This window comes from Perca flavescens, chromosome 2, assembly GCF_004354835.1.
Source record: "Perca flavescens isolate YP-PL-M2 chromosome 2, PFLA_1.0, whole genome shotgun sequence".
NCBI classification, from domain to species: domain Eukaryota; kingdom Metazoa; phylum Chordata; class Actinopteri; order Perciformes; family Percidae; genus Perca; species Perca flavescens.
The window spans coordinates 15025065-15046939 of record NC_041332.1 but is presented as its reverse complement, the minus strand read 5'-3'; the positions used below and the strand labels follow the sequence as shown (position 1 = coordinate 15046939).

The following is a 21875-nucleotide window of genomic DNA, read 5'->3' as shown; positions in this document are numbered from 1 at the left end:
CGTCTCGCTTATTACACGGCTAGTTACTATTTCAAATATCAATTTTACACAGAATGATTTTTAAAATTACTTTGATTTTAAAATGGTCCTCCAGTCTGCATCCATAGCAATGGTCAGTTATTCAGAAATAAGACGGTAGAATGCCATAGTTGACCAATCAGATCGAGCAATGTAATAAAATCAATATGTAGTAGTAATTTTCCAGCCCTCTGATCCAGGTTTATGGTCTGCAATCCAGCAGGTGCAAATCCAAATTTCCAACCTTTTTCACTTTTTTATTCCACACATTTACTCACAGACACACCCTGCTCTCAAACGTAGTGTTCTGTACAACTTTACTCATCTCATGTTGCACATCAGAAAAATCATGATTAGACCTAAAAAGTGCAAAGCGTTAGCATTTCGAAAAATATGCTGAAATTACTGTCTTCACATATCAATATTTCATCACAAAATAAGCCTTTATTATACCATGAAGCTCATACGTTTTACAATACAAAGTCCCAATTGGTTTAAATTAAAATCACTGTCGTCCCAAATTCTTCCACACAGGTGTGTGTGCGCGCGCGCGCGGGGGGGGGAAGGAGGAGAGAGAGAGAGAGAGAGAGAGAGAGAGAGAGAGAGAGAGAGAGAGAGAGAGAGAGAGAGAGAGAGAGAGAGAGAGAGAGAGAGAGAGAGAGAGAGAGAGAGAGAGAGAGAGAGAGACTTTGCAGGACAATAAATGTAATCAAACAAATTCAGTGAAATCATCCACTGCTGATAAAAGTCTTTTCCTCTGCCCGGAGGCTTCCTGGTTTTGTGCTGAAGTGCTCTGCTGAAACGACTTGTTCTGCTGAGTGTGTCCTTGGGTCAGAGAGATGCCAGGAGTCGCGCGAGACTGAATGTCTTCCTGGGCCTGAGCCAGAGCAGAGAGACAACATGGATGATATAAGTAAAAAAGTAGTGACAGTGATGAAGGAGAAGCACTTCTTTGTGTGTTTACTTACCCTGGTCCTGATCCTCTTAATGTGTCGTAATCTTGCTAACCACTTGGAGGCATAAGCGTCGGAGGGGTTAGCTCTGTACTGATGCACCAAAGAGGCCATCTGTGGATAGACAAAGAGTGAATGTGTGCGCGTGCATGGATGTAGGTGTGAGAGGAAGAGATAAGGGGAAGACTTACATTTGCATGCAGAGCCATTTGTCTGACTAAGAGAGGAAGGTTGCGGTCTGAAACGATTTTTGCAACTGTTGTGTCAACTAATCCCTCCAGGTCTGAAAGAGAGAGCAGGCGAAGGAATAAAAGACAAACTAAACACAGAGTGACAGAAAGACTGGAGAAAACGTAGTGATCGGCTCACCTTTGCGGCACTGGAGGGTGACCAGGTTACATTCGTAATCCAGTGGCTTTATAATGACTTCTACAAAGTTAAACTGACCCTAACATGGGGGGGAAGAGATAAGAGTTTAAGTACATTATATATACTGCAGTTCTCAGACATATGTTTGTATGTCCATATACCTTAATGGTGCCCAGATTGTACTCCTCTCCAGAGTCATTGTACACCACCATCACAAAGTCATTGCCAATGTGACGCTTTTTGTTGCAGCAGCCCTTGTCACTCTCCTTGTTTGGCATTAGTGTGGCTATGTGGAAGATAGCTGAAGGGACAAGATTTCATTAATGACAAGCAAATAATTATTAAATGACAATCAATTTGACTCTTTTCTCTGTCACACACACACACACACACACACACACACACACACACACACACACACACACACACACACACACACACACACACACACACACACACACACACACACACACACACACACACACACACACACACACACACACACACACACACACACACACACACACACACACACACACACCCTGCATGATGTCGTCATGCCAGCAGTAGGTGAACTCTCCGTCGTCTCCATACTGGTCGAGCCCTCCGAGGAAGATCTGGTCGGGGTCACAGTCTTTCAGATGGATCAGTTTGCCCAGGCCTGTAAGGAAGGCAGTGTAGCGGTTTGAACCGTACTCGTTTGACAGGATGGCGACCTCGTTGTTGACCTGAAGAGAGTGGAGATATGGGAATTATCTGACAGTAATATTCAGTTAAGACAAGTCAATCAATGCACTTGTATTCTCACCTGACCAGCTCCTACAAACACCACTCCGATCTTATGGGTGTCATAAGGAGGCATCTGGTCCAGAACCTTCACGGCGCGGTCAATCACCTATCACAGAGAATAAACACGTAATCACTGTGACACCGTAAAATGCACTAGAGCAAATTTCAGTACAGCCAGAGAGGTCGACTTACCTGAGTTTTGGGCAGCAGCAGCGGCTTATTAGCTTCGTTCCCAAAGAAAGGAGAGTGGTACAGCTGGAGGAAGACAAAGCTAATGGAGACAAAAAGAAACCGACTGAGTTTGTTGGGCACAAACACAAGCATTAAAACAAATAAGGCTTATAACCCACATGTTGGCATTCAAAACACATAATAGATGTGTGACTCATTGCATTGTATTCATAAATATCTACATGGTACGAAAATACAAATAAAGAAATGTAATTGAATACAATGAACTAATATAGAGGTGTATAGACTATATTCCATCCAGGTTTTAGGAAGCAGATTATAATCTCATTTCATTTTCAAGTGCTGTTGTAGATTCAAACCTGCAATTTCTCAAACAATCCTTCAATTTACAAATGGGTTGTAGAACATGATTACAATTTTCTTCACTTGCAGGCTGCCCCTTTAGATCAGAGCAGAGATTAGCTTAACTGACCGGTTCATAAATTGCATCGTTTATTTGGCAGAAACGGGCGACAGAGGCTGCAGTAGTTTTTGTGCCAGTATTGGAGTACCTGGGGCTCAGTCCAGAGATCTTCTCTGTGGTGCTGGGTCCGGGTCGACTGTGGTACGAGTCCCTCTCCGTCCTCCTCTCCCTCCTGGAGGAGGGGGCTGACACGGAGATGGTGTGACCCCGTGGTCGGTGGCCTCCGCTGGGGGAGATGGGTCCGGGTTGTACCGGTGCTGCTGGAAACTCCAGCCTCATCCTCGTGCCTCCACTTTGAGATGACACTACACCTGGGCCTTCACCCCCTTGACTCTGATCTCCCAGTCCAATAACATCCTCTTCTGGACTTCCCTCCACCTTCTCTTTCTCAAAATGAGGCTGCTGGGGCTGAGGCTTGCCGTCTGAAGGCACTCTGGGCCACGATGCGTCTGCTGGCGCAGTCTCTGACTCCGTAGCAGCCTTGGAGATGGCTTCTGGTAAGGTTTGGAGCTCCGGAGAGGAGCTGGACTTGTTAAGTCCATGACCCTGGGTCTGAGTGTGGGTCTGGAAGGGAAGTTCAGGCCCCTGGCTGCCTGGGGTGGAGGGTCCCATAGTGGGCTGATCGATGGGAATCGCGCCCTCACTCACTTCCTCCAGCGTTGACTTTTCATCATCTTGACTGGAGGTTGAGGAGGACTGTAGGAGAAAGTTGTTGATAGAGTTGATTTTAAAATAGCAGAGGGAAGACTTGAAAAAAAGGATCATACCTGTGAGTTTAGCACATTTTAGCAGATAAGCAAATTGCTAAAACAAGCAAAAACACAATAGTTCTCTAAGTGCAGAAAAAAAAAAAAAAAAAAAAAGCTGGCCGTGCTCCATTTGGCTGTGCTGGCCTGCCGCTTATTACACAGGAGCAAAGGCGGGGAAACCAGCTTAACAAAAAAAAAAAAAAAAAAAAGTGTAAGTGAGTTGAATCTCTTATCAGCTGACAATGAAACAACAACAACAACAACAACAACAACAGGTGATGAGATGCTGTGGAAACCTAACTGCATCTTTTCACAGCTTGTAAGTGTTAGCAGAGACAGTAAAGCCAAAAAAAAAGCCATGTGAATTAATGTTTACTAGCCTGTATCGTTTACCATGCTGTAGTTCACATGGAAATTTGTATTACTCGCTGTAGGTTCAAGTCACCGTTTTCTGTGCAGAATAAAACAAAAAAATAGAGTGCACCGACTACCTACCCTGCTGAGCGTTCCAGGCTGCGGGGTCTTTGTTGACTTGTCCTCAGATGTGAAGATGGGATCAGAGGTCACTGGCTCAAACTCTTCATTCTCTAGCCAATCAAATGGGGGGGGTGCTGGGGTGAGCCCTGAACCCTCCTCCAGCACCACCACAGAGTCTACAGCAGGACACAGCAACAACCATGTGGGTAATAGGTGGACACACACACACACACACACACACACACACACACTATGCAGATGTATGACTCCACAACAATACAGCTGTCAGTAGTTATTTTGACACGGCACACACATTCTCCCTAAATTTTAAATTCAGTCAAGTATATCATGAGTAAAATGAATCAATGGTAAAATGAATCAGAAACAGAACGTATCGACATTGATAAAAAAAACGCAAAGGCAGTCAGGCAAACACACATGAACAGACATTAAGATCATGGCCTGCAGTAAATCCAACCTACAAACACGGAGATCAGAGAGAAAGACAGATCAACACAGCAGGCAGCGTCTATCCATCACTGGTTCATCTACTTGATTTTTCCATCAAGCCGCATGCATCCGTTTGGTTGTTTTGTTGGTTATCTTGGCCAAAACACACTGCAGCTACTTCAACAGCAGCCCAGACCACGTCCCGTTTCGCCCAACTAACACCCTCCCTACACGTAAAGAAAAAGGCAACACAATGGGGTCTCTTTGACACTTCAGTGTTGGCCCCTTAAAACTGCAGCTCTGAAAATGTCTGTCTCGCCCAACTGGTCTAATACCGGTGAGGCAAGGCAGAGCATATTGGTTGGATGAGGTCTGGGCTTTCCTGTTGACAACATCAGAGGGTTTATGGTTAAAAGGTCAACCTGGGAGTATATTTCAGTGACAGAGAGTTAGAGAAAATTATTAAGAAGGAAAAGCAAATCCTCTTTAGGTGTTATTGGACTGATTGATCCGAGTGCAGGCACATTTTCAGCACCTCTTTTCGAGGACCCTCCCTCCCCGTGTTAATAGAAGACTGATAGGTAAAGCAGAAATGCTGAATTCCTTCACTTGCATTTTTTAGCATAAAAGCTGCAGGTCCTTTGCACAACTAGTTTAAAAAAAATGGACAAAGAAACTCCTACACCTCATATCTCATTTACATATAAAGGGATAGATTTACAGGTATTTGCTTTTTTGCTGATAAGATCGATACCACTCTCAAGTCTGTCCATTAAATATGAAACTGGAGCCAGGAGACCGTTAGCTTAGCTTAGCGTAGCATAGCGTCCTGGCCAAGGATAAGTCTGGTACTTAATATTGTGAAACTGCAACATGTTGTTTTTACACTTACACGTTTTTGTATGGATTCAACAAACATATTTATAACGTGTTTAATGAGTTTGAGAGATGCCAGGTTTTATTACATTTGGACAAATCTAAACTAGTTTTTTCCCCCTTTTTCAGGTCAAGTCTTTATGCTAAGCTAAGGTAACCAGCTGCTGGCTCCAGCTTTATATTTAACAGACAGATATGAGAGGGATTTTTATCCTGTCATGTAACTTGTCAAAAAAGCGAATAAGCAGATTTCCCACAAGGTCATATTAATTTGAAACATTTTAATCGGGTAATCAATATTGCAGTCTTTGGATCTGCTAAGAGATAATGACGTGATGATCAATTGTCACCTCCAGTTTGTGCTGCAGACCACTGTATTGTGCAAGTGAGAGGAAACGCACTACACCAGGACTTTTCTGGGAGGGGAGGTGTGGGGGGCGCAGACATGTGGTGGACTGTACCTGCCCAGGAAATGCTCCTGTGCAACCTGCCGTGGGCTGGAGGGCCTGGGGGGACAGAGCCCAGACCCAGAGACCAGAGAGAGCCACTTACTGCAGCAAGATGCCAGAGGACACACAGCGTAGCCAAACACAAACCAGCATGGGGGTGAGGATGAAAACACAAAAAACAAATCAGGACAAGGGGAGAAAAAAAAAAATCTCAAAAGCAGTGAGAAAAGAAGAAATGTTGAAAGAAAGAGGGTAGGGAGAAGAGTGAAAAATAGTGAAGAAAAAAAGATGAGTTGATAAATAAAAGGGAGAATGTGAAGATTAATAACTCAAGGCAGACTAGCCCCAGAGGTAGAGAGAACACAAACAAAAGCACAGGACACTGGGCATCACTGAACATGAGGCTACTGCAAAGAAAAGACAATTGACTGATAAACAAAAATCATGTCAAAGCAGTTTACTTTAAAGATCAAGGACCTAAGAAATTCCAAGCAGGCCTATTGATTCAGGTTCAAATAAAGTATTTACAGGCAATTTGGCACTTCGTTCAGTCCATGAAATGGAACCAAAGAGGCAGTCATGCGGGCAGGAGGGGTGTGTTCATGCATAACTGTTGCGTTTTTTTGGACTGGTGACAAAATCCTAAAACTTAGGGACAAATAACTTGCACTGACCAATTACAACCACCCAACACACACCAGCAAGATGAAAAGATAACAAACGTTCTGATCTTTTAATGTTTCTCTGCTCAGACGGTTACTCACCAGTGTTGGAACGCTGCATCAGGTTTGCCTTTCCTCCGACGCTGCTGTGTGTTTGGGTTAGCGGCTCGGAGACGGGGGCTGGTGCTGGAGCTGGTGCTGGTGCTGGAGCAGCAGTGCTGGCAGGAGCGCTGGCTGTCTGGGTAGGAGGCTCCTTCACACCCTCCATGGCCATGAGGACAGTGGAGAGCTCCTGCAGCGGCATGTTGCCGAGCTCCGAGGAGAAGGGACTGGGTGGGTTCTCCAGACACATCAGCCAGCTCGTATTACCTGTGACGACAGACAGAGAGACGGTTTGAAAGTTTACCAAAGCATGTCACAGTAGGACAATCAACTTGCGGGATAAAATGTGCACAAGATACAGTATCTCACAAAAGTGAGTACACCCCTCACATTTTAGTAAATATTTAATTATATCTTTTAATGGGACAACACTGAAGAAATGACACTTTGCTACAATGTAAAGTATTAAGTGTACAGCTTGTATAACAGCTTAAATGTGCTGTCCCCTCAAAATAACTCAACACAGCCATTAATGTCTAAACCGCTGGTAACAAAAGTCAGTACACCCCTATGTTAAATTCCCATAGAGGCAGGCAGATTTTTATTTTTAAAGGCCAGTTATTTCATGGATCCAGGATACTATGCATCCTGATAAAGTTCCCTTGGCCTTTGGAATTAAAATAGCCCCCCCACATCACATCCCCATACCTAGAGATTGGCATGTGGTACTTTCCATAAAATCATGTCTCAATGCAAATCAAACTAGCTATTAGGCTAACTGACATAAAACCATAAATACTACAGGGACTCCGTTGCCGGTGTCTTCAAGCAAGCTCAGATATCCACCAGTTGTAGGCCTTTTGACACTGCATTTAGCCCCAGGCTAAGGGAGCTGTCAGCCCTAGGCTGATTTGAGGGCTAAACGTTTCCAGTGTGAAATGGTGTTAATGGAATGTACGTTGCTGCTTGCTTTTAACAGCAAGTACAGTGGGGGAAATAAGTATTTGACCCCTTGCTGATTTTGCAGGTTTGCCCACTTACAAAGAATGCAAAAATCTACAATTTTAATCATATGTACATTCTAACAGTGAAAGACAGAATCCCAAAGAAAATTCCAGAAAATCACATCATATGAATTTATTAAAATTGATAACCATCTGATGAGGAAAAACAAGTATTTGACCCCCTGGACAAACAGCAAGTATTCTGGCTCCTACAAGCCAGTTAGTCTTTCTTTAAGACACAGCCCCAATCCGAAACCAATTATCTACATCAAATACACCTGCCTCACCTCGTTACCTGTATAAAAGACACCTGTCAACACCCAAACAACCAGCATCCAACTTCACCACCATGGGCAAGACCAAAGAGCTTTCTACGGACATCAGGGACAAGATTGTTGATCTGCACAAGGCTGGGATGGGCTACAAGAGAATCGGAAAGCAACTTGAGAGAAAAGATCAACTGTCGGTGCAGTTATCAGGAAATGGAAGAAGCACCACACCACCGCCAACCTCCCTCGGTCTGGGCCTCCACACAAGATCTTGCCTCGTGGGGTGTCCCTGATCATGCGAACGGTGAGGAATCATCCCAAAACCACAAGGGGGGGAACTGATGAATCAACTGAAGGCAGCTGGGACCACAGTTACAAAAGAAACGGTTGGTAACACACTACACCGTCATGGGTTGAAATCCTGCAGCGCACGCAAGGTCCCCCTGCTCAAGAAGAAACATGTACAGGCCCGCATGAAGTTCGCCATTCACCACCTGGACGACTCAGAAGAGGCCTGGAAGAAGGTGATGTGGTCAGATGAGACCAAAATAGAACTTTTCAACTTGTTGTGTTTGGAGGGGCAAAAGAACACAGAGTACAACCCAAAGAACACCATCCCCACCGCCAAGCATGGTGGTGGCAACATCATGCTTTGGGGGTGCTTTTCAGCCAAGGGGACGGGACAACTCCATCGTATTGAGGGGAGGATGGACGGGGCCATGTATCGTGGAATTCTGGACCGACATGTCCTTCCCTCAGTGAGAGAGCTGAAGATGGGTCGAGGATGGGTGTTTCAGCACGACAACGACCCTAAGCACACCGCCAAAGCAACAAAAGAGTGGCTGAAGAAGAAGCACATCAAGGTTCTGGAGTGGCCTAGCCAGTCTCCAGACCTGAACCGATTGAAAATCTTTGGAGGGAGCTTAAAATTCGAGTTGCCAGGCGACAACCTCGGAACCTGAATGATTTGGAGGCTGTCTGCAGGGAGGAGTGGGCCAACATCCCTGCCGAAATGTGCACAAACCTTGTCACCAACTATAAAAACCGTTTGACATCTGTGCTGGCCAATAATGGCTTTTCTACAAAATATTAACATGCTGTTTGTCCAGGGGGTCAAATACTTGTTTTTCCTCATCAGATGGTTATCAATTTTAATAAATTCATATGATGTGATTTTCTGGAATTTTCTTTGGGATTCTGTCTTTCACTGTTAGAATGTACATATGATTAAAATTGTAGATTTTTGCATTCTTTGTAAGTGAGCAAACCTGCAAAATCAGCAAGGGGTCAAATACTTATTTCCCCCACTGTAGCAACATCATTCTAGAATGTAAACATTAGTTACGTATCCAATTAACACTTAAAAAGGAACACGCCGACTTATTGGGAATTTAGCTTATTCACTGTAACCCCCAGAGTTAGACAAGTCCATACATACCCTTCTCATCTCCGTGCGTGCTGTAATGCTGTCTGACAGCTCCAGCAGCATCAGGCCGGCACAGAACATCAGGTGAATGGTTCCAGCAATCCTACTGCTCCGAATAAGTGACAAAATAACGCCAACATGTTCCTATTTACATGTTGTGATTTATAGAGTCACAGAGTGTACAAAAAAAACGTAACATGAGACACAGCCGTCTTCTAACTGTAAACAAACGGGAACTATATTCTCAGGCGGAAGAATATAGTACTTGGGCGGAGTGATATGCTCGCAGCAAGCCTGTCTGAGAATATAGTTCCCGGTTTGTTTACTGTTAGAAGATGGCTGTGTCTCATGTTACGTTGTTTTTTTGTACACGCTGTGACTTTACAAATCACAACATGTAAATAGGAACATGTTGGCGTTATTTTGTCACAATTTGGAGCAGTAGGCTAGTTGGAACCAGTTACCTGCAGGATCTGTGCTGGGCTAAGCTAATGCTGGAACCGTCAGACAGCATTACAGCACGCACAGAGATGGGAAGGGTATGTATTGACTTGTCTTACTCTGGGGGTTACGGTGAATAAGCTTAATTCCCAATAAGTCGGCGTGTTCCTTTAACACAGGGCTAGTAGAAGTGCAAATGGCATAGCCTGGGCTTAGGTTAACCCTGGGCTAAGAGAATGCAGTGTGAAAAGGTCTTGTGTCTTCTTCTGCTTGAAAAACAGCATTTTTTGTACAAAATAAAGATTTAGTTTTGATCATTTGTTCTTTAATTTAATAACTAAAAAAATGTTTAAGGTTTCAAGTTGTTGCACGTTCATTTTCACATTGTCCAGCAACAAAACCAAAGATGCCCTGAAAGGTACAAAAACCAATATAAAAGCACATAGTATGCTTCAGAAAATAGTTTGTCGTATTGTAACTTACAGTCAATTTGTAGTTAACCGATACCAACATCAACAACACAGCTAAACCTTCTTTGAATAACAAGATTAAAATCTTCTTGGTGTTCATTCATTTGCTGTAGTTAATGTTACGTGCAGTTTGCATACCAGACGGTCTCCGTATGAAGATCTCTGCCCAGCCCTGTGTGAGCATGGGGACAAACTCAGCCAGGCTGGGGTTGTCTTTGAGTGGCTGGGGAGCATGTGGTGTGGCTGAGGTGGAGGAGGGAGGACCCAGACCATCCAGGGTAGAAGCAGAGGGAGGAGAGAGCGGAGCAGCCAACTCCCCCTCAGAGGGGGACACCAGAGGACTGAGACTTTGAGCAGGACTGGCACGTAGAGCATGGCCACCTGGAATAAAGAGAGGAAGGTCATCATCATCATCCAGCTCTTCTCACATTCCTCCATAGTGTATAAAACATACCTCAGATTATACCCAGTTTGAAACCGAAAGCTCAAATTATAAAGATATTTAGATTTTTTTTTTTTTTTAAATCACACAGGTTGGCTTTATTAAAAGAGACACAACATAATGACAAGCGATGTACTGTTCACGCAAAGGTAGACTGACAATGCCAAAAAGAATGACTTTTAATGACTTAAAAATACACATATACAGGCAGCAAGATCTAGTTATGATTCCTTATGTGATTCCAGATCCACCAACACAAAATCCAAAGCACACAAAGTACAGGCAGACATTAATGCTTGGCAGATCACAGCCAAGAAGTCTAATTTTGCATCCCATTTTCCTTTGAATGAACTCTGACTCGATATGGAATAATGATAAATAATGACACTAATCTTCAGTTACATGACGTGTATCAGGAGTAGAGTGGGTTGCAGTCAAAAAGCATGAGCTAACAGAGGCAGGCACAGATAAAAGCATGGCTGCAAATCTGTGGATCAAAGCTACCTAAATTAGTTACCATTTAAAGGCAGCGGGCACATAACTCTTTTTGCCTTCTTTTCAAAAGAAATTAAAAAAAAAATGGATTTTCAGAAAATAGCTCTTTTACAAGTATAGACTAATGCTTCCAGTACCTTAGTAAGGATCAAGCCGAGTGGAGCAGTGGTCGTCCTGAATTGGCTTATTATGCAAGGTTTGTATAGTCTCGGGTATTTTAGTATTATAAGATTAGAAAGTTCTCTTTAAAAACAAAACCATTAATAATAAGAGAAGGCTGTGTATCATGGGATGCTCCAAGTTCTGAGGCCAAGTGTTACAAGCCATGCAGCTGAATATTCATTACCTGACATGGAGCGGTACCGTATGCGTCTGTTGTGCTGCTGGCTCGACTGGGACTCCAGTTTGGCTGGAGCCTCTTTGGTGATTCGGGTGTGTAATGATGGATCAGACCTGCAGCACCAGATAAGAGATAGGATTGCAAAGCAGCCAACAAGAAATCTACAGCCATGCTAGCAGCACTGTGAGGTTGTACTTAGGCACAGTGTTTCTTTGAGCTAGATACTAATGTAAGCATGCATGTAAAAGGGTTCTCAAGTTTTATCAAAAGTTTGGAGTGAGATTACATGCGTTAGGGGAGGAGCCATCTACATATTTGCCACAGTGGCCCCTCTACCCCCCACTATTTGCTAGAATAGCAATTTGTTCATAATAAACCAGCACAAATAGAAATTACAACAATTGGTATATCTGATAAATGACCACCAGTCTTTTGGTTTTCTTATGTACCATGTACCTTGGTCTCTTGTTCTGTTATGTCACCAACAGAAGCTGAAGCATAAACCTTTGCAATCCCACTTGCTGACTTAAGTGCCTGTTTGTTGGCCTGATGCCCTTTGCTTTTAACATGCCTGTTGACATCAGTCACACCTTGCTGGGCACATGAATTCTCGTGTCTGCAAACAGAGCACCAGTAATAGGAGCTGGTAGTGCCTTTGGTGATAAATGGCCATTTGGTTGACCACTCTTTTGAGTACAAGTGGCTGCTCCACTTAAAGCTTCCCTGTCCTGTCCATTGACTCTTCTGTCTCCTGTATGCTCTCTTCCACTGTATGCTCTCTTCCACGGTCTCCTGTATGCTCTTCCGATGTCCCCTATATTCTCTCTTCCACCGTCTCATATATTCTCTCTTCCACCGTCTCCTGTGTGCTCTCTTCCACTGTCTCCTGTGTGCTCTCTTCCACTGTCTCCTGTGTGCTCTCTTCCACTGTCTCCTGTGTGCTCTCTTCCACTGTCTCCTGTGTGCTCTTCCACTGTCTCCTGTGTGCTCTCTTCCACTGTCTCCTGTGTGCTCTCTTCCACTGTCTCCTGTGTGCTCTCTTCCACTGTCTCCTGTGTGCTCTCTTCCACTGTCTCCTGTGTGCTCTCTTCCACTGTCTCCTATATGCTCTCTTCCGATGTCTCCTGTATGCTCTCTTCCACTCACCATCACTTCCCTAAGTTTTAGATAAGCATTATACCTTTGCTAATTAGCACTAAACGAAAAAGTACAGCTGAGGCTATTATGTTTACTGGCTATTATTATGAATGTCATTAGTTTTGCAAGTGTTGGGAAAAATTAAGATGTTGACCTGATGATGGTGCTAAATAATAAATCAGAGAATTACCAAAGTCATTAAAATATATCCTTAGGGGAACATGAATGTCCATACCAAATTTCATCGCAATCCATCCAATAGTTGAGACATTTCACTCTGGACCAAAGCGGTGGACCGACCAACCAACAGACAGACAGACTGACCTTGGCATACTTCAAAAATTAATTTTTTATCTGCGTGGTTGTGAGCATGCTTCACCTTGTCATTTCCCCTCCTCCTCCCAGCCGTTCAGCCATGTCCATGCCCAGCAGCGCTTGTGTTCTGACCCCTCCGCTGGTTGTTATGGTCACCAGCTTGTTTCCCACCAGCCAAGTCATACTGCGACCCCCTGCCAAAAGGAACTCTGCGATGGGAGACCTAGGAGGACAAAAGAGGTACATTTCATGACTGCTACAGCCTCTCAAAGCTCTTTTTTTTTTTTTTTTTTTTTTTTTTTTTTTAAACCTCACAATTGTGGAGGGCCAACCACCATAGAAATATACTGATAAAACAAAAAACAAGTTCTTGCCCACCTCTTGGGCAGGGCGGAGAAGTTGGAAAAGACATATCGTGCCATCATGTCCAGACAGGTCTCTGTGAGCTCCAGGTGGACAGTCTTCAGCCCCTCATCTGCCTGAGTCACCGCGCTTTCATCAGCAGAGCCCAGACTGCAGGTGGTGGTTGAGGTGTGCATCCTACAGAAGGAAACCGAGAAAAAGTTAAACAGCGAGAAGGGCAGAGGAGGAAGAGGGAAGCACGCTGGCTCCAGATATAGTTTAACATGTAATCAGTGCACACAGAGACATGCAAGCTTAGATAGAGAGACACAGAGAACTGAAGAACGTCACAAAAATCACACAAAACACACCAAAGTTTCAAGTCTATATCACATGCAAAACAAGCATTTATATGCACACATGCATCTATGTGTGTATATAAGCAAATGCACTAACACAACTACATTTTCTCCAGCACCGAATCACAGACACACACTGGGACATGGTATAAGTGGCCTCATAAGCTGTGATACCACACTGGTTATTTCCCTAGATGCAGAAAAGCTCTGAATAGGACGCAGAAGGGATCTATACTACTATATTTTAACTGTCCGCTAATGTCTCCGCTGCTGCCAAATCTCTTTAAGTGCTTTACAGGCAAATCAGGTTAATAGCACCTTTACAGATGCTAACACTTATCAGTGTCAATTAGGGCTTGAGAGATATTTAGTGAAAATGAAAGCCATGCTGGCTTGCTTCTCTAAAGTATACACACTCAAAATTAGCCATTTACAATAACACTCTGGGATGACTGAGCCCAACTGCGATGTCTCTGTTCATCACTGTGGGGAGTATAAAAGGCAGGCAGATTGTTTTAATACCTCACAGACTCAGAGAAAACCACAGTAAAGTTAAAGAAAGTAACAAATTGGGTAGAAGACAACTTTGTATGAATATAGAAAAAGAACGCAAGAGGAACATTGCTGTCCTTGGTGGATCTATGATGGTAAACAGGTTTAGCTTTATTTGTGTCAGCCCTGTAACTATCTCCAGTTTACATAAGACAGTTATATATACACACACACACACAATTATACTAATATAATTAAAATGTTTATATGTGCACACCATAAGAAACTTCTGAAAGATTTAAGGATAGATTTCTTTTTTATACAGCTGCAGATTCTTTAATTCGGTCAGAAAAGAGGAAGAAATCTCTCACTCAGACCAAGTCCCAGCATGTGAATTAACAACTTCTCCAGGTATTTTGTACTTACCATTCTTCAACTGACAATGATTCATTTTTCACTTTGCCTAGTGGACAAGTACTCCAAACAACATGACCATGACGTGACCTTGATGTGTTCATTGCTTTTTAATATTGTTTATCACAATCCTATTGTATTTTATTTCAATGCAAGTACACAATTCAGACTAAAGCTGAATGATATGACATTTAAAAGAATTCAAGGTTTTGCTTTTTTCAATATGGATTTACGAGTGTCACGACACAAACTCCGCTAAACAAGATTAAACCAATGTGTTTAGAGTAATTTCTCGATATCGCGTAGAGTTAAGTTTATGACAACCTTAAAGTCTAAAAACTTAAAACATGGTCAGGTTGTCTGAAGTGAAACAAGTCTCAACCAGAAAACAGCCATTCAAAAAGACACAAAAAAGCTGATTTGAGGCCATTTAGCAGTTGAAGCAGGTTAACAGATACACACTGCAGTTGTTTGGTATGATAAAGTTCTATGTTTTACTTTGAAAATTAAAAACTTTTAAACATTAAAGCTCTGGGCTTTTGCTACCATCTGTTGGACAGGAGGGGTAGGACATTATCAATGTAGTGGCACTACAGTCACTTCTGACAACTGCAATCTTAGATCATACATTGTCACTTAAGCAAGTCAGCCAAGCACAGATAAGCATAAATGATGTGAAGATAAGTCGGGGGGTGTTTGTGTGGTGATATGAATGATTTTAGTCTATAATCAAACATCTAAAACATCTGCCCAGCTAGTTTTAAAATCCCACACTACGAGATTGCCATGGTCATAGCAGTACGGTATAAGTTTGTCAGTGGAGCAAAATAAAACTATATCAAGCAAGCAAACAAAGCTGTTGTGTTGCTGTTGTCCCTGTCACTGGCTGAGGAAGCAGTAGTGCCCCCCCCACCAGGAGAAGGGAGGCAGAGTTGTAGGTTGTGGTTGTCAATCAGGATAAGATCCCATCACTTTGGATACACATGCATTGCACCAGTCCCTCCTGCCATTCATTTGTTGTTAGGCCAAACAAAACACCCAGCAAAACAAAGTCAAATACAAATTAAAATTTTATGAAATAAAAGCAAAACCTGTGTTAGAGCAAAAAAAAAAAAAAAAAAAAGAAAAACAATCAAAATGTTTTCCGGTGTATTCTGCAAACACAGCATGCAAAAGCAAACCATAAAAAAAAAAAAAAAAAAAAAATCTAAAAACAGCATGTGTATGATCACAGCCCAAAACAAACCAAAATGGTCGACACACAAACCTTCCTCCAGCATGCACCACCCGCTCCAGGTGTCCCTGGCAACAAACCACCCAACGCCCGCCCAACGGACCAACATGACAATGACCATACACCCCCCATGAACCATCCCATGGAGGAAGCAACAAGTGTTTAAGTTGTTGTTGTTTTGATTGGTTACCCAGAAAGCTCTTCTCTAACCTGCGGACCGCATGTTCGGAGACACTGATGCTGCGGGAACGGAAAGCATCCATGGCTGACAGGTCCCTCAGCTCTTTAACTGGAGAGCTGCTGCTATTGGCTACCGCCGCTGCCGCCTTCGCCACTTTTGCTGCCCGCAGACTGGGCGGTGATGAGTAGGATTGGCGATATGGTGGCGGTGGGCAGTAAGGGGGTGGGTCATCGTGAGGGTGGCGGGTGGTTTGGGAGTGTGGGGGAAGAGTGTGGTGCATTGAGGTGTATCAGGAGACAGCAGGAATTGTCACCCGAGCACCAGAGCAAAGGGCACACGCCACGCAGGGGGGGGAGAAGGGGTGGGGGGGGTTGTCAGGGTAGGGAGGGAAGGGCCAAAAAGGTCAGAGTTCCCAAGAGGAGGCAGGGGCCAGGAGCAATGTAGGAAGGATCCAGGATGATACGACCACCCCCCAAAACCACAACCACAACGCAGCACCCAATCGCAGGAAGCAGGGAAGGGGGTCAAATGAAGAATTGAAGGGAAACAAAAACAAGGTGAAAATTAACAGCTGTGAACACTATGAATCAGATTACAGGAGAGCGTAGTAAGAAGAAGAGGATAAAAATAAAAAGGATAAACATCAACTTAAAAAAGGAAAAACAGACAAGCTACAGCAGAGGGTAAAACAGCTTCTGCTACTCAGAAAAGAAAATATACACAGAACGTATTCAGGAGAGCAACAAAATAAACATTATTTCACACAGCAGGTATATAGTGAAGCCAAGGACTAGTACAGGACAAGTAAAGTAGGGATGGACTCAGCACAGGCCTGACATAATGGAAGTTAAAAACAGAAGAACATCACATTCAACTGAAAATGAAATGCAGGGTTAAACAGAGGGTTGGAGCACAACAAGTCTGGACTAAATAAATACTTTGAGGAAGCCATTGAAGTACTAGACTAATTTTTGTCATTATTGGTACTTAAATAGATTTAAAAGGTAATAAAGGCTTTTGGAAGAGAGGAGAAGAGAAGAGGCTATATTATTCACATGCTGTCCTCCAAACCAACAGTGGGCAATGAGCAGCACAAGGACAAATCATGGGATGAATGATAACAATATGGAACACTATATGGTTTGTATGGTCAGTAGAAACGGATGTTAGCAAAGGCATTATGGGTTACAATGAAAAGCTGTAATGAGGAGTGTGCTTGATTGCAATGACAGCAAGGGTGTTAGGAGTTTCTTTTTCTAAATTAAACCATTAGGTGAGGGGACTCGACCAAGATTGTCAAGACTTGGGGAAAAATACGTATACAAAGAGGCTGCGCCCACTATTTCCTATGTAAGCATATGTAATTTCACAACGAGGAGAGGGGATATAAATAAAAATGCTACAGTGAAACTCTGGGCAAAAAAGCCAACAAATAAGATACACTATGGGGAAGCAGTGTATATAGATTATTTAGATGGATTAGCTATTGAGAGTATAGATTATTTAGGGAACGGCCCATCCGGAGAGTGTAGGGTGGTCTCAAACTATTGCTACTACAAACTACTACTATAGATTGTTTTTTAGTTATTTTGGATCTTTGAAATGTGCACTGGGAAGCACTGTGGAAATATTGGTTTAACAAGGAGACTTAATGTAATATTTTTAAGCACTGCTTTCATGTGAAAAACACGTGCATCCACACTGGTGTCTTTTCATTATAGGTCACACCCAAACAATAGGAAAATCTCTTCTTCATCTTCTTTTTAGTTGGCGGCAAAACTGTGCATCACAACAAACATCTTTTATAGAGTGGTACAGACACAGCCCAGTTAGTTTACTGATTAAACTTCGGTTCAGTCCACTTCTTATCTTTGTGATCTTCTAGACTATGTTGTAATGAGTTACTCTGGATGTTTTTATCGCAGGTAGTTGGGGGCGATAAAGACACGAACAACCGACATAAGAATGGCGCCTTGTTGAGAAAAGCTTCCTTACACCTCTGTGTGATAGAGAAAGTGTGTATTTCTCTTTGTGCACGTGTAAAGTCTGTATTTACTGTGGTCATAAACAAATGGTGAGAGGTGACAGCAGGAGAAAGAAAACCAGGTAGTTCTTTCCCCATGCTATCGCTCTGTATGTACTTTTATATGCCACAGGTGGTGGACACAATAATACAAACACTGTATATACACAATATAAAATTCAATCCCTTAAAACACAAACACTATAGCTTTAATTACTGCCACAGGGAGAAAAGCACTGACATTGTCTATCAAATGTAGGGCTTTTGCCTAAAATAATATTATACAAGTGTTGTTCATGCCATTTTGTCCACCCTCTGTACGCCATTTAATACTAGAAGTGAATTTAAAATTTTAAAAAACAAATCGTGGCAGAAAAACACATTTCAAAATGTAAAAAGCACAAACAAATAAAATGAACTGATGATCACCATGGCAACCTGAGAGGAGTCATGGCAACCCTCACGCCACAGTATCAGTCATGCTAAGTCCCCTGTTACCTTGGCAACCTCAACCCATAGACTTTGCGGTGCGGCTGCTGGTTTGTACGTCAGCACTTGCAGGTGTGTGTGTGTGTGTGTGTGTGTGTGTGTGTGTGTGTGTGTGTGTGTACATATGCTTTACCTCTTGGGCCTTTCGTTGAGGCTGGTGCTTCGGGCACGAAATGAACTTTGCTCATGACCGTCATCGAAAGGCAGCAGGACGTTGGAGCGCAAACCCTGAAGACAGAGGTGTGAATGTTAAGAAAGAGATTTAAAACTAAACTAAAACAGCAATTTCGCATCAGGCAGATTGACTAACAGCGGTGAAAGCCTCGGGGGCTGATTTACCATGAAAACTGTGTGAAATATATGACAGCTACAGTCAGGGGTGTTGGACTGGGGGGGAAAGGGGACTGAGTACCCAGGGCCCTCATGTGAGGAGGGCACAAAAAGATGCTAGAATGAATAGCTGTGGATGCGGGGAGAGGCCCATAGAAAATGCCTTTCTACAGGGCCCAGAATTTTGTGCTACGCCCCTGGCTAGTTGCATGGAAAATAGCGTTATGGGCATAGACTTTGATAAATTTACCGTTTATCAGACCCCAGATGAGACGAAGGAGCTAACGTTAGCTAACCCTGCGGTCCTTCTGCCTTTGACAGCATTTTGTTTTATTGTTAAACTGTATGTAAAATGAGCGGTGATGTTAAATTACCTGTTTCACGTAACTTTATTCTAAGGGACGTCTAAGTGCTGGATTCTTCCTTAGCGGAGGTTAGCTAGCAAATAAGCACACTAACAGCGACGTTATTGTTCATATTTTGGCACAATGTTTAGTAATGACAGTAATAGTGGTCATAGTAAGTGAAAATGTGATGGGAGATGCTCGTCATATTATGTATCTGGAATTGTTCATTAGCTACGTAACATTTATGTGTGATATCCGTAAAGCTGAACCGACTCACAGTAGTAAAACAGATTTTATTCTGACTCTCTCTGAGAGAAAGGACAGTAACATTATATCCTGGAATGTAATTGTAAGATATACTGAACAGAATAGTTTGACATTTTTGAAATGCACGTATTCACATTCTTGCCAAGAATTCGATTAGAAGATTGATACCACTCTGTCTGTCAGTTTAATATGAAGCTACAGCTCAGACTCCTTTAATTTAATTCCTTTAATTAAAGTATTATTTGATAATGACTGGAGGACACATTTTTCTCAGGAACTGAAATATGCCTGGAGTCCTTCCTTTACAGGATCGGCAATTAAGAAAGGTTACTGCATATAAAAGAAAAACATTTCTTCAAGTTTGAAATTTTCTTTTAGAAAAAAAGCAAAAAGTTGAGATTTTACTTTCTTTCAGTACTGTATTGTTTCTCTTTTTTTCCCCTCAGTATTCAGTATTCACATGCGTTTTTGTGTGTGTTTACATGTGTCGGATGTTCAAAATAGTAAATGCAAGTCATAAATAAGTCAAGGAAGGAAGTTGAACCAGCACACACCTTTGTGATGTACTGAACAAAGTCCTTGCGGAACGGGAGTCTGCAGCGTATGAACCACATGGCAATCACATGGTGGGCCAGGGACACGATGTACTGATTAAACCTGATGGGAATGGAAGAAACAAATAGGTCAGAGTGTGACTGTGCGTTTGAGAGTATGCATGTGTTGTGTGTATGTGAGCACTTACTTGGAAGGGTTAGTATAGGGTAGAGAGATGGCAAACACGCTGACATACTGCTCAGCTACAAAGTTGGCATACAGATGTGGCAGGCGCACCAGAGCTATGAAGCAAAATAGAAGACCGAACACATTAACCAAACACTTTCTTTACAGAAAACTTTGAAGGGACTAACTGACCTTGAACACTCAACAATGGTAAAGAAACTTTTTATTAAAAGAGTTTTCAGAAAAGCTTTCAGTGCTCACTGGAGAGGAACTCAAGCATAGGCGATGCCATGGCAACCGTTGCAGAGATGTGGGTGAGCTTGACGATAAGGGCAGGGAGCAGCTTGATCATGATGTCAGGCATCTCCACCGTGCACATTGTAAGAGCCACCACACACTGCTTGGCACAGCGGTAAATGAGGCCGGTCTCGAGGCACTGAACAAGTTCTCTCTGTACATGGGAGAGGAAATTGACAAACGTCATTCCAGCATGGAAATAACTGCCTCCATGTATTTGTGTGGTTGTGGCTGGTATATTGACACCAGCCATAATGGGAAGCAGTTTCCCAAATGTGGATCTTCTGGCAGTCAGTAAACCCAACATGCAAGCTTAACAACATGCTAAAAATGTTGACTATTACTTTCTACGGACAATCGGTTGTACCTAGGGTTGGGTATCGTTTGATGTATGTATGTATGTATGTATGTATGTATGTATGTATGTATGTATGTATGTATGTCTATATCTGCACTTCTCTCTGATGCTCCGAAAACGGACGCTGGAGGGAAATGAAACCTCGCCACACGGGACGCTAGTTAACACTACAGTTGGCAGCAGCAAACGTTAGGCTACGGTTAGCTAGCAGCTGGAGTAAACACGGTTAAAATGCTGAGAGCTAAACGGTGTAAAAGTGTGTCTGTATTTCACTGGAGAGGATTGTAACACCAGACTGTAGCTGCGGTTAAAGAAGAGAGATGTCTCACCTTTTTCAGCCCTTCTGAGTTTGCAGGTATGATTTTTATAGAACATTATTATATTCATTATGGCCTTTAGAAAAATGTTTTTTGTGGAGGTGGGGTAGTGCACTATTAGGCCCCTGTGGGGCTGCCTAAGCTTTTGTCCTTAATGGCATTTTTTTCCCCCCTTACATTACTTTTACTTTAAGTAGTTTTGAAACCAGTACTTTTACTTGAATAAAAAGCTTGAGTTGATACTTTAACTTCTATAGAAGTCTTTTCAAACCCTAGTATCTATACTTCTACTTGAGTAATGAATGAATACTTTTGACACCTCTGTATATTTATATATTATACATATATTATGTATATAATATAAAATATATTTAAAAAAAAAAAAAAGGAGCCCAAAACAACATTTAGCAACATTAAAGAACGGCTTGTTTATTGCTAAAGCCATATGGACAAAATTAAATGATTGATTAATAATGTAATAACAATAACTTATAACAATGACTTATTTTACCAGTATACTGCTGGTAAATGACAAAAAACAGGCACCAGATGGGAAAAGGGTATTTTACAATAATTTTGAATGCACCACAAGGCTGGCAAGTAAACACACCGTCTGTGTTGTTTTTCCGACAACGGCAGCTGCGGACTGTTAATGTCCCGGTGTTGGAATCCTCTCCAGGGAAATACAGTCACACTTTACACCGCTTAATGTAAGCGGAGAGCATTTTAACCATTGTGTTTAATACAGCTACCAGCTAACAGTAACGTAGCATCCCATGCAGCGATGCTTCTCGGTCTCGTTACTACCGTTTACGTC

At 42.6% G+C, this 21875-nt stretch overlaps 1 protein-coding gene across 4 annotated transcripts in view; it reads right to left on the bottom strand.

Moving 5' to 3' along the window:
• Positions 1-653: 653 nt before the first annotated feature.
• The window catches only part of tsc2 (TSC complex subunit 2), a 33967-nt gene continuing 12745 nt past the window's right edge, over positions 654-21875 (bottom strand). For 2 of the 4 annotated variants that reach the window (XM_028564493.1, XM_028564501.1), the window contains exons 24-43: positions 20348-20537; positions 20109-20202; positions 19921-20023; positions 18556-18650; positions 15940-16080; positions 13267-13428; positions 12953-13111; positions 11443-11549; positions 10298-10540; positions 6550-6816; positions 4029-4186; positions 2873-3480; positions 2322-2400; positions 2149-2235; positions 1882-2068; positions 1502-1641; positions 1341-1419; positions 1163-1254; positions 987-1085; positions 654-895 (exon numbers count right to left, since the gene is read on the bottom strand). In XM_028564493.1, the coding sequence (XP_028420294.1) occupies positions 728-895; positions 987-1085; positions 1163-1254; positions 1341-1419; positions 1502-1641; positions 1882-2068; positions 2149-2235; positions 2322-2400; positions 2873-3480; positions 4029-4186; positions 6550-6816; positions 10298-10540; positions 11443-11549; positions 12953-13111; positions 13267-13428; positions 15940-16080; positions 18556-18650; positions 19921-20023; positions 20109-20202; positions 20348-20537 (3258 nt within the window). In that variant the 3' untranslated portion in view covers positions 654-727. The remainder of the gene's footprint in view (positions 896-986; positions 1086-1162; positions 1255-1340; positions 1420-1501; positions 1642-1881; positions 2069-2148; positions 2236-2321; positions 2401-2872; positions 3481-4028; positions 4187-6549; positions 6817-10297; positions 10541-11442; positions 11550-12952; positions 13112-13266; positions 13429-15939; positions 16081-18555; positions 18651-19920; positions 20024-20108; positions 20203-20347; positions 20538-21875) is intronic. The other 2 variants (XM_028564511.1, XM_028564519.1) reach the window with 1 other exon arrangement.